Source organism: Petaurus breviceps, unplaced genomic scaffold (assembly GCF_028583685.1).
Source record: "Petaurus breviceps papuanus isolate PSGF00001 unplaced genomic scaffold, PetGlider_PUasm1.0 138, whole genome shotgun sequence".
NCBI lineage: Eukaryota > Metazoa > Chordata > Mammalia > Diprotodontia > Petauridae > Petaurus > Petaurus breviceps.
In genome coordinates this window covers 27,041,330-27,058,929 of record NW_027185694.1, presented here as the reverse complement: position 1 = coordinate 27,058,929, position 17,600 = coordinate 27,041,330, and the positions used below count along the sequence as shown (strand labels likewise).

The 17,600-nt window shown below is 43.5% G+C and overlaps 1 protein-coding gene across 1 annotated transcript in view; it reads right to left on the bottom strand.

Annotated features, from left to right (window-relative positions):
• Positions 1-17,600, bottom strand: part of CACNA1H (calcium voltage-gated channel subunit alpha1 H) — a 158,646-nt gene that overhangs the window by 74,186 nt on the left and 66,860 nt on the right. Inside the window, exons 9-13 of the mRNA XM_069108763.1 lie at positions 11,372-11,523; positions 9,766-9,951; positions 9,232-9,349; positions 4,595-4,750; positions 4,062-4,152 (exon numbers count right to left, since the gene is read on the bottom strand). Of these exons, the coding sequence (XP_068964864.1) occupies positions 4,062-4,152; positions 4,595-4,750; positions 9,232-9,349; positions 9,766-9,951; positions 11,372-11,523 (703 nt within the window). The remainder of the gene's footprint in view (positions 1-4,061; positions 4,153-4,594; positions 4,751-9,231; positions 9,350-9,765; positions 9,952-11,371; positions 11,524-17,600) is intronic.

The following is a 17,600-nucleotide window of genomic DNA, read 5'->3' as shown; positions in this document are numbered from 1 at the left end:
AGATACTGGAATGGTTTGCCATTTTCTTTTCCAGTTCATTTTACAGATGCAGAAACCGAGGCAAACAGGATTAAGTGACTTGCCCAGGGTCACATAGCTAGAAAGTGTCTGAGGACAGATTTTAACTTAGGTCTTCCTGACTCCAGGCCTGGTGCTCTATCCACTGTGCCACCCAGCTCCCCATGTACATAGATAGGCATATTTAAAAAGACAAAGTGATGAGAAGAAGGCACCAGCAAGTGGGGAGATAAGAAATGGCTACAAGTAGACAGTATCACTTGAGCTGAGTTTTTAAAGGAACTAGGGACTCTTGAGAGGTGATGGAGAGGCCAGAGTACATGCTAGGCATGGAGAAAGGGCCTGGAATGTTGTTGGAACAGGATGAAGCTCAGTTGGCTTGGATCGCAGAACGAGTGAAGAGGAATGTGTATAATAATGGGTGTACTAAGGTACTAAGGTCGGGGTCAGGCTGTCCCATTGTGCCTGCCTAGGTATTCATGACAGCTTGATCAGTCAATGCCAGGGAATGTGGCAGTGCTGGACGTGTCTTGGGGCACATGCTGCTCTTCCTCCCTCCTGCTGATTCCACACAAGGGGAAAATCCAGCGTAGAGTGTACATGTCTGTACATGGAAATATTCTGGAAATGCCAGGCACTCTGGAAGCCTCATAATTCTGTTTGGTGTCTCCTTGGGCACACTTCAATTTGGGGGAGGCTTCCAGGTGAGGCTTAGGATGAAGAAATGCCCTTTCTTCATCGATTGGCAAAACTGCAGGTGGGCAGGCCTATATTTGACTGCAGGAGGGGTATTGCAAACTAGAAGGACCTCTAGGTGAACAATTTTTCTAATTGGGGGAAGGGGAAGGAATCATTCTGATCCTCAGGATGGGAGTAGAGCCTTGGGTTAAGCTGATGGTACCTGAAAGTGTGTCAGCAGGGCCTCTATTTGCCTTTGAATAATAACCATGGATCTGGGTTTGGACCAGATGCAATAGCGGGTCACACAATCTACCTATGAATAGTGCCATGTAAATTTAATTATATAATTAAAAATAGGAACAGGCACTACCCTTTGGAGATTTCTTTGATATATGGAGCTCCAAGAGGAGAGAACTCCCTCTATCAAGACAGCAAGAACTTTCTCTGCAAATTAAAGCCTCAGAGAATTTCTTAGAACACATAGTGGCTAAGTGACTTGTCTAGGGTCAAATAGCCAGTAGGTCTCAGTGGCAGGGCTGAAGTTCAGGTCTTCCTGAATCCAAGACCAGTTCTCCATCCATTTTATCTCCTTGCTTTGCTATAATTAATCACAGGGAATAGGAGATTGGGCCTGTAATTTTATTAGTCCATTGGATGGTAAGGAAGCTCCTACCAACATTGGTCAGCACCTTCTTTGCAACTCCTAGCTAAGAGCAAACACTGGGGTAGCCCAGCATCTCACAGGCAGTATGGGTCAGAAGCAGATTTGAGCTCAGATTTTTCCATCTTTGAGAATGCCTCTAGCGTGGCATTATGTGACTGTAGCTCTCAATTAGTCATATTCACTTTTCATTAACATTGTAGAAGAAATAGCCTTGTTCTTGGACCCCAAAGATCTCCTGGACTGAAGTTTTGGCTTTGGCCCTTATACTAGCTGTGTGCTAATTTACTGGATCTCTGGTCATCACCCCCATCTCCTCACCTCCAGAACCTTGAGCAACACCCCTGGGACATAAGACTCTGATCGATGCAAAATAGTCTTATCTCGTCCAAAATGGACCACTTCCTAGCCTTCTACACATCATACCCTCAGACAGGTGCCTCATTTTCTATTCTCCCTGTTTTCTACCTTCCCCCTAGGTGTGGTCTCTTCCCCTATTAGAATACGAGGTGCTTGTAAGTGACTATTGTTTTTGTTTGTATTTGTACCCCAGGGTTTAGTACAGTTCTTGGTACATCTTAAGTTTTCAATAAATTCTCTATTTATCTACCCCTCTATAAAAACAAACAAACAAACAAAAAATTCAGGTGGGCTGTGCTCTGAGAAAGGCAGATTTGCATTTGACCCATGGATAACATGTTAGATGCCCTCAGTTTAGATAAAGCCAGGAAGAGGGTGTAGCAGGTCATTCTTCCAAGGCAGCCTAGCAGGGATGGATATTTGGTGAGATTTGGATTAGAGGGGAGAGGTCAATGTGAATGGTGTAGATGACTTGATCAGCACCACTGTAATGAGATCTCATTGGAAGCAATCTTGGAGATGAGGAAAGCCCACCACTGGGTGCTCTGTCCAAAAGAATATAAATTTCGATCACTCACATAGATTTCCTCACATGTGGGTGCTCTGTTTAAAGGAATATAAATTTTGATCACTTATACTTCGCAAGACATCTTGGGGTTTGGGGGCTAGATATTTTTTCTACTTCCCTACTTATTTATTCTATCATTCCCCCCTTCTCCCCAAACTGGGGCAATTAAGCCTTTTGTCTCATGTTGTTTTAATTTACAATTTCTGGAAATATAGCTCTGGAAAGCTAGGCTTTGATGAAGCCCACTGGAATTTAAATGGAACTACTTGCTTATGCCTTAAAACCAAATCACTCTGGCTCTCACTGATTGGCCAATAATAGATCCCAGCCCAAGCCTCACTTACTCATTGTTCAGATTATGATAGCTCAGAGTCAGGGTAAATAGCAATTGTTTCCGTTCTGGCCAAAAACTCTGAGGGTTTTCCTCCCCCAGATCGAGTCTTCTGAGGAGGTAGACTAGGCCATTTTTTGGCCTCAGTTCTTATCTGTCCTTTAATCACTGAATGACTGAATGGGTGTTGCTTCAGACAAACTGAGACCTGGGAAAGACCTTGGTTTAAAAAGGCCAAGGTGTCCCACTGCATCAGGGCCACTGACAGTTGTCCTGACTTGGATCTTGCCACTGGACTCCTAATGACTCTGGAGAAGAGAGTGAAGCTTGATGACCTTGCACAGCCCTGACTCCCTTAAATCCAAGTTACTTACAAGTCAAGACATCACCCTTTTGATGTCACTGGTCCTCTTCTAGAATGAAGGACCACCACCACCAGACTGATCTGCCTCCCCTAGTAAAAGCCCTGGACAGAAGTCAGGAAGTCCTAGCAGCTACTCACTGCTAGCTCTGAAATGATTACCTTAAGGCCTAGCCTGAACAGGATTTCACTTTTGTTTCATAGATGACAGAAGATTTAGGCAGTAAGGTGTAGTGGATAGAATGTTGGATTCCGAGTCAGGAGGATCTGGGTTCAGATCATGCCTCAGCTTCTAGCTGTGTGACTTTAGGTAGATCCCTTAACGTCTCTGGACCTCAGTTCTCTCATTTGTAAAATGATGGGGTTGGATCTGATGACCTCTGAGGTCCTTTCCAACTCTACATCTATGATCCCATAATCCTATAATGGCAAGATTTCTCTCTGCTTGGTATTTCAATGATCTCAATTTGACATTAGTTATAAAAGAGGTTTCTGGCTATCAGTTAGAAAGAATTCCCACCCACTGATACCAGTGGAGAGTCCTCTCTTAAAAAGAGGCTTAGACAGGTCAAGTCAGCGGCCAAGGTCACAAACCATGTCAGTGTCTGATTTCAGAAAATATTCAGATTCAGAGTCTCCCAGATTTTCGGCTAGCCCTACAAGACCAATGAGAAACTACTTCCCTAGAACGTTTTGGGTTTGAGTCTTAGATCTGTTACAAATTTGTAGTGTGGCCCTGGGTAAGTCCCTTCCCTGATCCTCAGTTTCTCTTTCTGTAAAATAAGGTGATTGAGCCATATGATGTCTAATGTGTCTTCTAGATTTGAAATTCCACGTTCTGTGTTCTAAAGCCTCTCCCAGCTCTGATAGACCATGTTCTATATTTAAAAACCCTTTTGCAGCTTTTCTAATTCAACTGACTGTTTTCACTGCCATCAGTCCTTTTTATCAGAAGCTAACTTTGCCCAGAACTATGATGGGCACCATGATGGAGACAGGACATTTTTCATTTTTTCAGAGTCTCTCACCTGTAACTTCCCATGCCTCTTTCCACATTTCATCAGCTCCTAAAGAAACATACCTGTGGCACGTAGGTCTCTCAGTTTTTCAAAATCTTCCTCAAAGTTGGCAGATGTCTTGTCCTCATCTGTGTCCGATCTATTTGCATCCCCCTGCCAACCAAGAAAAGAAGGAGGAGTTAGCTTTATGCTTTGTTTGGGATGTCAAATAGCAGGAGGATGGGAATGCTTGCACAGATAAAAGGACTTTGAATCTAGCGAGTGTCTTCTAAGCACCTGTGGATAATTGGGTTGAGAGAAGATCAGATTTGGTCCCTGCCCTCGAGGAGTTTACATTCTTGGTGAACAGACAAGGTCAGTCAACTTGGCTATGGGGAGAGATTGACTGGGGAAGCTTACTGAGGAGGTGTTGTAAATCCTTGCCATAGCCCCAGACTGAACCCAAACTCTGGCTCCAGTCAGAGGCAAGTCTATTGGTTAGAGTGGCTCCCACATGCAGATCCACGGCCTTGTATAGATATCTATTTAGAGATATACGTAGGTATGAGGCTCTAGGATGGGACTTGTCTGTCTCTCCCCATTCCTTGCCCCTCACCTCTGCCTGGAAGCCCTCCACCAGGATGGCTACCAATAGGTTGAACAGCACGTAGTTGCCGAAGGTCATCAGGGCCACAAAGTAGAGAGCAGCCCAAGAGGAGGTGGAGGCCATGCCATTATAAAGCACCACATTCCAATCTTCTTGGGTGAGAATCTGTGAGGAGACAGAGAGTGATTTCCCACATTGCCTTCCTCTTTTCCCATTTCTCTTCCCCCATAGAACCAATGGATCACTTTTTGCATGGGTGGCATCCTAATTAATTGACTTTGAACCCACCAAGAGTTTACTGAGGCCCCACAGAAATCTTCTGAAGTATGGGGTGACATTGCCTTAGCTACTGTCTCACCCTCCAAACCAAAGAATATCCCCCATCCCCACCCAAACCCTTACCATGGGCCGCTGTGGATTTCCTATTTAAAGTAGAGTTAGTAGAGTTAAAGACAAGTTAATGAGTTGATAACAATGGTTAACCAACTGATTTAACAAAAATGTAAATGTCCCTACTATGTCTAAAGCATTGCTTTAAATGTTGGGGCTGTAAAGAGAAAAATGAAATAACCCTTGCCCTCAAGGAGCTTATATTCTCCTAGAAAGATAAATACACATATTATTTGAGGGGGGGGAAAGAATCTCAAAATTTTGGAGGAGGGGAAGATTAGGGAAAGCTCCCCATAAGCAGCACCTAAAGTGAGTCTTAAACATCCTTAAAATAAGGTAAGAATCTGGAGAGGGGAAGGTGAGAAAATAGTACATACCAGGCAAGGGGGGAGAGAACGTGTGTGAAGTTATGGAGATGGGGGATGGAATGGCTGGTAGTTTAATTTGGTTGAAATGAAGATTGCATGAAGGGAAATGATGGCCTGGAAATGTAGAGAGGTCATGGAAGGCTTTAATCGCCAGTCAGAAGAGTTGGTATTTTATGCATGAGGGGAAAAGGAGTTACTGAAGGTTTTTTGAGCATGGAGTGGTGTGGTCAGATCTGGGCCCAAGGGAAATTATTTTGGCCCCTGTGTGGAAAAGAGATAGTAAAGTAGCAGAGATGAACTGGGCTGTTGTAATAGTGCTGGAGAAAGGCAATGAGGAAGTGAGCCAAGTGAGAAACTATGGGAATGGAGAGAAGGGGACCAAAAGACATGGAGGCTGAAGAGATAAGACTGGGCAACTGAGTGGAAATGGAGGGTGAAGGAGAAGAAAGAGTCAAGGATGACTGGGGATGAAAACCTGGATGACTAGAAGAATAGTGGTGCCATCAACAGGAAGAGGGAAGTTAGGAGAAGAGGTTTATTTAAGAGCCAAGAGAACGAGTTCCATTTTGGACATATTGAATCCAAATAATTAGCTAGAATTGAAAAGGATAATGGTAACATTATGGAGTTCATAGATTATATAGATAAAAGTGCATAAATATATAATTTCTTTACACCTTATATGGCCCCATACTGGGACCTTTTATTTTTACAACTCTAAATCCTTCTTCTCCCTACCTCTTCCTTTCCATTTTTCTCTTTTTCTCATCTTTTGTGTGACTCATCTTCTCTTTGTGTCTTTCTTTCCTTCTCTATAGCTATCTGTTTCCATCTGTCTGTCTGTTCCTCATTTTATATTCCACTGGCCTCCTCTGTGATGGAAAGAAGACCAAGAGTCAAGGAGATCTGTCCTCAACTTCCTATGTTACTCTGGTCAAGCCATTTGAATTCTCTGGGTTTCAGTTTTCCCATCTATAATAAGAAGGGAAGAAGGCCCCTTTCAGCTCTGATAGTCTATGATTCTTTGTCTACTGATAGTGTCAGAGATGACATATTTTTTCTCCCCCATGGTACCTAACACAGAGTTGAAGGTAGGATTATCTTGTTAATGAGTTAATTAACAATATTCCTTATATCTGAACAGAACTTTAGTTTGCAAAGCTATTCACAGTAAAGCCTTTTATAGTTTATAATTCAAATTTGACCATACTCACTAAGTACCTATTATAGAGCTAAGCACAGGAAATACAAAGATTTTTAAAATGACAGTTCCTGCCCCCAAGAAACTTGTATTTTATAGGAGGACATGAAACGTTCACAAATAAGTATAACATATCATTGTGAATGAATGGGTTGAAGAAAAAAAAATCTAGCCAGGGGTGGGGAACCTGTGGCCTTGAGGCCATATGTGACCCTCTAAGTCCTCAAGTGCAGCCCTTTGACTGAATCCAAACTTCACAGAACAAATCCCCTTAGTAATAACTGATAGGTAAAGTATCCTTGGAAGAGCTGAGGTTTGGAGAATACTGATTTCTAGGGGTAGTGTGTCATGGGAAACTTTGGAGAGGATCTATTACCTGGTGAACCATAAAGAAAGAGCTGCAAAGGTGGAGATAAGGAGGGAACTTTTTGTGGGAGAGGGGCATGCTTTCCAATTACAAAAAGTTTTCATATATTCTCTTATAACATTCCTGAAAGGCAGGCTGTGCATGGGTGAAAATTCCCATTTTGGAATTTGAGGAAACTCAATCCCACATGATGAGCTTAAGGAAGAGACAAGACCAGAACCCATCATTGTCTCCAATTTCTTTCTACTAAACTACATCACTAATTTCGCATTCATGTCATGCCCTTGCAGTGGTGGATGGTGTTGGCTAGGGTGGGGAAACATAAGTCACCTCCCTAGCACCTAGAAATGTGACTAAAGTATGGTCCTTGGTTGTTGATTGGTGGTCCCAATTCCACTGAGAGTCCAGCTTGCCTTGTAGAAAGGTGCCCCAGGAGGTGCACACAAGCATAGGGGCCTGAAGATGGAAGGCACCTTAGAGGTCATCATCCTGTTCATACAGGAAAAACAGAAATCTCCTTTCCTGTGTTCAAAAGCTGGACAACCCAGGGATGCTTTAGACTAAAGGAAATTCTTGACCAGGTATCATTTGGATTAGATGATCTTTGATATTCCTCTCAACTCTGATTTTGATTCTGTAATTCTGCAGCATCCATGATGATCATTCAGATTCTGCTTGATTGCTTCCAGATAGGGAACTTACTATTTCATGAGATCATTTGTTCTATCATTATAAGGTTGTCATTATTAGAAAGTTCCTCCTTATTCTGAGCCAAAATTTGCCTCACTCTGATCTCTTCTCACTCCACACTGGTCATAATTCTAGTCTTTGGGATCAAGCATAACACATCTGTTCCTTTCCCTCCATGACAGCTCTTTAGATTTTTAAGGACTAAACATGTTTTATTCAAGTCTTTTCTTCTCCCAGATAAATATTACTAGTTCCTTCACCTACATTTTATATCACATGGTTCTCCTTCCTCTCACTGTCTTCATTACCCATCTCTAGTTTGTCAAAGTCCTTCTTGAAATACGGAACCCAAAATCAGACACAATATGGCAAATCATCCTAACCAGGACAAGAAGAAAAGGAAAGGGAGAAGATATATCATTCTTCATTAACATGGTGACCCGCACAGAGTCAATACTGTTTCACTCATTCATTAATTCTTAAACCTCCCATCCTTAGCAGCTTCTGTCTCCAGCCCAGTCCCACATGAGGCATAAAAAGCAATGGTGCTATTCCATAGCATAGTGGAAACTACCCTAGATTTAGAGTCAGGAGACTTAGGTTTGAATCTTTGATCCCACATGCAAGAGCTATCTAGTTGTAGGCATGTCACTTGCTCCCTCTGAGACTCAGTTTCTTCACATGTAAAATGGGGATAATAATTGTATTATCTAACCCATAGATTTGTTGTGTGAAAACACCATCACAGTAACAATCCTATGTAAGCCTTAATTTTCTGTAGCTGGTCTTATTGTTGTTATTTGGTATTATAGCTTGGGTACCTCCTCCCATGATCAGTCAATGTATTTAGAGGTTCTGGTTCCTTATGTAAAAATCTTGGTGTGTGACTGCTGAAAATTTTATGCTAATGTAAACCTGAGGTAGTAGAACATTTTTTTAAATTGAGAGCCATTGAACTAGTCTCCCCGCTTCTGTATTCCCACAATCAATAGAAGGTATTCTCGCTCACATTTTTATTTTATATTCTTCTATGTTGCTAGAAAAGTTCATCTCACCCACATTTTTAAAAGATATATAGGAATGTAAAACTTTAATGAGTAATTATAACAAGTTTGAATATATTTTCATTCAACTTATGTTTGATTAGTTCAAAGAGTGAATGAATGGAAAAAGTAGGGAAAAAGAGAGAAACAAGGGTGTAGAGAGAATAAAGAAGGAGTAGTAAGGGGAGCTGAGAAAGAGAGGAAGAAGATAGAGGAGGGAGAGATAGGAAGACAAAGAGAAAGATTGAGAGAAATAGGGTGAGGGGCATAGGCACAGACAGTATTTTTTCTCCCACAGGCATCTCCTTATTTGAGTTGGTTATCCCTGATCATCAATGCCCCACTGAAATACAATATTGCTAATTACCCATTATTCCTAGCTCTTTAGCAGTTATAATCCTTAAAACTAGGGGTACCTTTCTGAGTGGGACAACCACAGCAGCCCAGTATAAATGGGGATTTTGCTCTGGGCTGCAGCTGTGATGGTCTGGGAAGGAATGCCCTTGAGAGATAAAGGAAGGCAATGTGAAGGCTGCATGTGGGGCTGGCTATGACAGCCCTACCCCTGCTAAGGTCCTGGACTTTACCTGGAACACAGTGACAATGGCCCACAGCAAGGAGTCAAAGTTCTTCCTGTCCGGGACGGTGTCTCCAGTGTCAGTTTTCAAGCTGAATTTACACCCAAAGAGGTGCATGCCCAGGATACTGTGGGTGAATGGAGTTGAGAGAGGCCAGAGTCATGGGTCAGTGTGGGAGAGAGGGAAAACCTTTGAATATCAGTGGGGGGAGGGGAAATGCTCACCAGCCAGGGACACTAGACCATCAAGAACCCCTGAAAAATGGGCCATCCCTCCCAATCCTTGGCTTTTCTGACCTTTTAACATTTAGTCCAGGGCTTGACACACAATAAGATTTCAATAGAAGCTGCCTGGTTTTCTCACTATTTTGTATTTGAGTCTCTTCTCCCTCAACCTCCCAAGAAGGAGCTCCCGTGTGGACTTGCTCTTCCTTCTGCTTTCCCTGTGTCTACTCAGAACCATGGACAGCGAAACTCCCCCAGTTGGCTCCTGCTGAGCTGGGGGGAGTTGTGTGGAGGGGTCAAAGTTGTGGGGAGAGGTTACCTAAATATAAAGATGAACAGCATCAGCAGCATACAGAAGGTGGCCACGTTGTCCATGGTCTTCATCAACACCACCAGCTGTCGTCGAAGGGCTGGCATGAATCTTACCAGCTTCAGCACCCGAAGGAGCCTGAAGGTCCGGAGTACTGACAGCCCCCCGTCTGACTGCCCGATAATTTCCCAGACACTTTTGGCACAAGGTACAGGGAGGAGCATGTCAGAAAATTAGGTCCCCCCTTATCTGTCTGTCTGTCTGTCTATCTATCTATCTATCTATCTATCTATCTATCTATCTATCTATCTATCTATCTATCTACCTTCATGTTATGGTTTGAGTCTCCCTCCTCCAAGAAGCCCAACTGGATTATTCCAGCCTCTCCTTATTCTCTAGCTTTCCACCCTGGGGCATCTTCACAGTATAGGAATGGTATTTTTCTGTGCATTTCATGAGTGTCAAGGGAGTGACTTTCCCAAGATCTTAGGGGAAATTAGTGGCAGATATGGGACTAGAACTCAGATTTCCTGACCTTGAATTCATTATTCTTGTTGCTGCCCTGCACTGCCATCCATATCATCATACTGTAAATTCCTTGAGGGTAGAGAATGGACCACTTTTTAGTTTTGTATTCACAGAACCTAAGGCAGGTATGCACAGCCCATATGTTACTTCACACAGAAGGTGTTTAATAAGTTTTTGTTGAACTGAATTGGATTGTTCATCCCCTTGATGGCCAACAACATAAAAGCCTATCTCTCTGGTGTGGAGAGATTTTGATTAACTAGGAATACTTTGTTTAAGTAAAGAATGAATATCTTTCTTGCCCTGCAAAGATTACCCTGAGCCCCCTGGGGAATACTCAGGCTTAGCCAGCACAGCACTTACTTAAAAAAAAATTCCAGTTTCACAGAATCACAGAATGTTAAGGTTAGAAGGGACACTTGGGGGTTCTTTAGTACAACTGCCTAATTCTTCAGTGAAGGATACTGAGTTAGAGAGAAATTAAGTGATTTGCCCAATGCCACACAATTAGTAAGTGTGAGAGCCAGAGTTTGAACCCAGATCTCTTAATTACAAGTTCAAGACTATCACTACTTACTCTATGTAAATTACTTTTTTCTATTTCCCTAACTGCAAAAATTGGGGATAGGATGAGGTTCCTTCCAGCTCAAAGTCCTGTGAGCCCATAGCCAAGCTTTCTGGATTGCTATTTTAACTGGTTTGGAAAATGCTTAAAATTTATCACAGATTTCTGGAGCCCTATGCTTCCTTACCCTTGGGTGAATCCTTGAAAGGAAACAATATTTGTTATTCTCTACTGATTCTGTTTTAGTAAAAGTCTTAAGAGTCAATGTTTTTCACCTGCCTACTTGTTTCAAAGGTAGTTGAAGGTCTAATGGCCAGAGCAAAGTTTTATTCTGAGAAATGGGGGATATCAGAGATTTATTCTTCCCTGAAAGTCACTCTAAGCACTTAGAGCTGGTCTTCTTGGTGTCCAAAGAGGCCACATTGGACTCAGCCTCCTTGCTGGCTCCTGGGATCCTTCCCACCTTTGTACCTCACCCCCTACCTCTTCTTCCCCAAACCATACCCATAGTCCACCAGTCACCTGATAACAACGATGATGCCATCAAAGATATTGTAAGGATTCCTGATGTAGCCCAGAAGCCCAAAGGCCAACAGCTTCAGCAGCATCTCCAGGGCAAACATGCTGGTGAAGACGATGTTGCTTATTTCCAAGGCGTTGGTCAGCTCTTCAGGCTGGGGAGTACAAAAAAACAGTGGGTCTCATGGTTGCCCTGAGAGGAACCAAGGGTCAAGTGGGAGTGTCTTCACTTTGAACCAAATGACATAATATTTATAAAGTGCTTAGCACAGTGGCTGGCACACAGTAGGTGTTTAAAATTCCTTCCTTCCTTCCTTCCTTCCTTCCTTCCTTCCTTCCTTCCTTCCTTCCTTCCTTCCTTCCTTCTTCCTTTCCTCCCTTCCTTCCTTCCTTCCTTCCTTCCTTCCTTCCTTCCTTCCTTCCTTCCACAAGTGAATGACTGAATGAAAAGGCACTTAAGCGCTCCTTGTGTGCCAAGTACTATGCTAAACTCAGGATACAAATCCAAGCAAGTCGGACAGTTTCTTCATCCACTGCTTCTGGTAGTCCCCACCTAGGGTCCCTAGGAGGCCTGCCATTCTCTCTCCTGCCAATACTTGCCCCAAATCATGACTAAGGCAGGACCTTCTACACTAAAGCATCATTCCTTTAGCAGATGGTTTTAATCCCCTTTCAAATGTCAATCACTCCCCAAATAGAACCCTCCTAAACTACCCTCAGTCACTGAAACTTCAGGGTGAGAACAGGGAGATCAGGTGCTCTCTCTCTGTCTCTGTCTCTCTGTCTCTCTCTTTCTCTCTGTCTCTGTCTCTCTGTCTGTCTCTCTCTCTCTCTGTCTCTGTTTCTCTTTCTCTGTGTCTCTGTCTCTCTGTCTGTCCGTCTCTCTCTGTGTCTCTGTCTCTCTGTCTGTCTCTGTCTCTGTCTGTCTCTGTCTCTGCAGTATGATACTTACGGAGGAGAGGGGCAAAGGGGTGGGGAGCAGGGATTAAGACACCGATAAGGACAGGGAATGGACTTGTGATTTATTTGTTACAAGAAATTCCCAGATGAGGAAACTCCCTTTATGGTGCAGGGGGATAACATATTTGTAAAGCACTTAGCATAGTATTAGGCACATAGCAGGCATTTAATAAATTCTTATTCTTTCCTTTCTCCTTCTTTGCACCTTGTAGTCTCTGAGAATTGCTTACAACACCGGGAGGTAAGTGACTTGCTCATGCTTACACAGCTAGGATGTGTCAGAGAAGGGACTAGAACCTAGGACTTTCTGGACTACCCATAATCTACTATGCCAAACTGCCTTTCAATCCACTGATATCCTCTGTAATTTTGCCAAAGAATGTGTCAAAGATACCCTCTCCTACCCAACATGTACTGAAGACTCTCACACTCTCAAGTAGTCTCAGGCCCTGCCTCTTCCCTGGATTATTGCAAGGGTTTCCAAAGGGGAATCCCTTCCTCGAGTCCATCCTAGGCATACTTCCAGATGAATCTTCCTGATTCCCATCTCTGGCCAAGGCATTCTACCCTTGACATCCCTCACCCCACCTTTGCTCAAGCGGATTCTTGCTTCCCACAAGGTAAAATTAAAACTCCTCTACTTGGCATTCAAGGTCAGCCATAGTCTAACCATCTTCCCAGCTTAGTTCCCAATACTCCTCAACGCATCTGTTTTGGTCACTAGGATCCTTCCTGCCCCTATGCCTTTGCCTTCCATTTGCAATACTCTTCTTCCTCCCCACTTCTGCATGCTGTCCCCATCCTTCTGCTCTTAGTTCCAATGCAATCAGAGACAGCCACCTAGTCCAACCCCCACACCTTGCAGATGAGGAAACCAAGTTCTAGGAAGTTGAAGGTACTTGCCCCAGGGTCACATAGTAAGTATCTAATCTGATTCTTGCTACACCAGTTAGTGGTTTTTTCACTGTCTCTCACCTATCGCTAGTAAGTACTTAATAAATACTTGTTGAATAAATGAATGAATAAATACATGGAGCTCAAGTTTAACCTGCTTATCCCATCCAAAATTTTCAGCAAAAACTTTTTAGTTAATTACCTATCACACAAAGATAAGCAGGATGATACTGGATGTCATGAGTTATTATTAGATTAATTGCTAATAATGATTGAAACTGGGTGTAATTAATTATGTATTTAAATCCATGCTGCCTTCCCACATGGATTTTTGACAATATGGACCACTATTGAAAATCTTAGGGGTTTAATTTTATTTTCTATAGGGGAAAATTCAGACTCAGAGCAGAGAAGTGACTTGCTCAAAGTCACTTAGTGAGTTAGTCCCAGAGCTAGAACAAGCAGCCAAGTATTTCAAAGTTCCTCATAACTCACTTGTGGTCTGAGAACACAGGCTTCAAAACATCAACCATAAGGTCTCCAGGTATTTGCCAAACGCAGCCTCTTGGAAAAGGTATGGGTGAGCTGTGCTTTCTAAGTTCTAAGAGAACATGTGAGCCCCTAGCCATTGACTAGGTGGATTAGGATCATAGACTCAGAACTAGTATGGACCTTGGAAGTCTATCTAGTTCAACTCCACTCATTTTACTGATAAGGAAGCTGAGACCTAGAAAGGTTAAGTGACATGTCCAAAGCCATATAGACAAGCATAGCAGAGTTGAGATGCGAACCCAGTTTTTTTTTATTGCATTCAGCATTCTCCCAGTAAGAGGAATCATTCTAGCACTGATGGCTTGTGGTGTTCCAATGCTGATCCCAAAGAAATTTAATCCAATGTTCTTCAAAGACAGTGATCTTCTACAAAGACAATGATGACTGAGATGGCAAAGGCCTTTTGGTAAGTCATTTCATTCTCTTCTTTAATTTCTTCCTTTGTAAAATCAGGCATTGGACCAGATGAGCTAAAATGTTTCTTCTAGCTCTGCATCCTATAGCCCTACGATCCAGGGTCGGGGACGGGGGGGGGGGGGGACGGAACAGCAACTCAACTGAAGGTGCTCAGTTGGTTGGGGGAAAGGAGTGAAGTTCATCTGGCCATCCCAGAGGACTCTTGCTCTGTGGAGGGACACTAATGGTGTTTGTATTCATTGGCAGCAGGAGTTGTTTTTTTTTAAGTTCAATGGCACATGGATGGCCTTGATCCCAAGACCTCTTTATCCTTTGGGGCACAGGATGAGACAGTCCAGAGGTGGCCAGAAGTGGGGTGAATTCAGGATAGAGGTCAGGCTTCTTTCTTCTCCCCAAACTGCAGCAATTCACCAGGCTATTCTGAGTGATTATGAGGATTTCATTATTTATGTCCTGTTCTTGAGCTGGGATCTCTTCCAAACCAGCTCTGTTTATCCAGAACTCTCAGGACTGGAAGTCAAGCTGGGAAGCACGTGGAAATAGACTTCTTCAGAGAGATTTCATAAATCTGACCCCAAGTGTTCTCTAATCATGTGAAGGCTAAGGCCTGGAGAGGATCCTGTCCCAACCTGCATTTAAAAGAGGTTGGGAAGCTTTGGAATATAGAGTGACAAACAATAGATCCAGGTAAAGGGGAGCCCCTGAGTGTTTTTGAGCAGGGCAGTGCCATGGTTTAGATCCGTGTTACGGGAATACTAATCTGGCAGTGTGTTAAGGCTGACTTGGTGAGGGGAGGGGGCAGAACACTGCAAGCAGAGAGATCAGTTAGGAGCTTCTTACAGGTATGAGAAGATGAGACCCTGACTAGAGTGGGACCCATCAGGATGGAGAGGAGAGGATGGACAGCAGAAGTGACATAAAGATAAAAAGGGCAGAACTTTGTAAACCTTCTATCCTTGGAGAGGGGGCATGAGGAGGAGGTCACAAACCTTTTAGGCTTTTAGTCTAGGTGCTTGGGAGGATGGTGATGCATGATGCTGCCTCTTTATGACATTTCCCAAAGTTCTCAGTTTGGGGGGGGGGTCTCCCTTTGTCTTAGAAAACTCACTTCCTGAGATCACCAAAGACGTGCATGGGGAGTGATGGCTCAGAGAGTTTTGCTGCCTCTGCTGGAGGGCATCTGAGTTTCACGTACACTCACAGAGTCTGGGGACGGAGGGGAGGCAGAGGGGGTGGTGTTGCTAACACATCTTGTCCTGTGTAGTAGCTTGAATCGTTTCTCCTGGGTGTGTAAAGACTCTGAGTCTTCCTGAGCTGAAGAGGGAAGGAAGCCCTGCCTCCGGGAAGGGGCAGACGTGGAGTGCAGTTGGCTTCAGCTATAAGGATGAAATGAGAGTTGAATTTTTCCTCAATTGCCTTCCAAGTGGAAGAAGATCTCCCAGGAGGCCTTGAAACACTAGTTAAGCTGGAGGCAGAAGAATCAATACTCTTGTTAAAAGCCAGTTTAGGATCCATAGGTCAGGGGGTCCAACTCTGCTGATGTAGGGAGTCAGTATCTTCCTGCTGATAGCTTTCTCCAGTTTCTACCAGCCAATCAGAGCATGGAGGCAGACAATACCTGGACCTCCCAGGCCATTATTTCCATGTCCTGCCCAAGGGCCAGACCCAGACTAACCTGGCTTGTAGTGTCTCTTGGCACTAACCTGGCTTGTGGTATCTCATCTCCGTCCTGTTTCTTAATTTGGGTTTCTCTTTGTTTCTAAGGGACTAGGAGTATCTCCATGGATCCCCCCTTCCCTTCCATACCTTCCCTCCCCTGAAATCTCAACGGCTGGAAAAAAGTGGGCCTTTTAATATCATAAAAAGAACATTGAACTAGGAGCTGGGAGCCCAGGGATCAAGAATTTGTAGTCTAATTCAAGCTCTGATACCAGCTCATTGTGTGATCTGGGGCAAGTGACCTCCCTTCTTACACATATGCAGATTAAGAGGTGTAAGGGACCTGACCTAAAAGGTTATCTTGTCCATCCCTCCTCCCCCAAGTAGCAGATGAGAAGGCTGAAGTCCAGAGATGGGCAGTGACCAGCCCATGGAAGTTAAATGGCAGAGCCAGGTACTGGATCCAGGTTACCGTGACCTCAAATGTGCACTCCTCAGAGTCTTGATTTTTCCCTTTGGTAAAATGCAGAAATTGGATGAGCTGGTATCAAAGGTCCCTCCTGGCTTTGATGTTCTCTGTTTCTGTGTACATTATCGACACGAACCTCAAATGCAGACAGACTCTGGGCTGATTTTAGCTTCAGAAACTCTTCAAGTTATTTGACTTACAAGATTCCTTCAGGCTCTCTGATACTGGGCACCATCTATTACCAGGACGGGAACATTCCTGGAAGCTTTTAAAACTGAAATCTTAATAGAATAAGGTTTTATAAGAGCACTTTTCACAGTCAAGGAAGAATTAGGATGGAGTTATGTCAACCTTTGGATCTTTGACAATGCAGGGCACAATGGCTGGGAAAGGAATGAATGTCCTTATTATTAAAGGCCCTTTAGCCATGATAATTTGCCCCCTCCCCCTATAAAATGACATTTTTAAAGATAAGAGACTCATAGAATCTTAGAATGTCAGAACATAAAGGGATCTTGGAGGTCACTTGATTTTACAGAGGGAAAAAATGGGGCCCAAGGATAGATAATGTCTTCCTTGAGGTCACCTGGAAAGTTAGTGACAGTGCTAATGCCAGCATACTTGCTCCTACACTATGCCTTCAAATTGAATTTGGGGCCAACTACTAGATGGTGCATTGGATAGAGCACCAGACGGGATTCAGGAGCATTTCTCTTCCTGAGTTCAAATCTTGCCTCATACACTTACTCGCTGTGTGACTCTGGGCAAGTCCCCAATCTTCAGTTTCCTCATCTGTAAAATGAGCTGGAGAAGGAAGTGGCAAACCACTCCAGTATCTTTGCCAAGAAAACCCCAAATGGGGTCACAAAGAGTCAGAGACAACTAAAAATGACTAAATGACAAACAACAACACGTCCTGATGTCAAGTATTGTATTGTATCTAGTTTCTTATATCTAGTTTAACCCAAAGACACTTCTAGGTTATGTATGACCTGTGAGGCATGCATTGGCCCTATAGCATCTTGTGCCTTCTCAAGATTCCTTTCCCCCTCTGCCACCCAGCTTCTAACTATTTGGATCTCCTACCTCACTGCCTTGTTTGGTCAGACTAAGACTAGGCAACATCAGAATGACCTACTAGAAAGTGGGCCAGCAAAGTAACTTGTCTTGATCCATCCCAATAGTTTTTAGAATAGAACCTTCTGGACTTTCTATGTGTGGGGAAATCTGTAAGTTTTGTGGGTGGTCTGCAGATTGCTTTCCTGCTACCAACATTTTCTA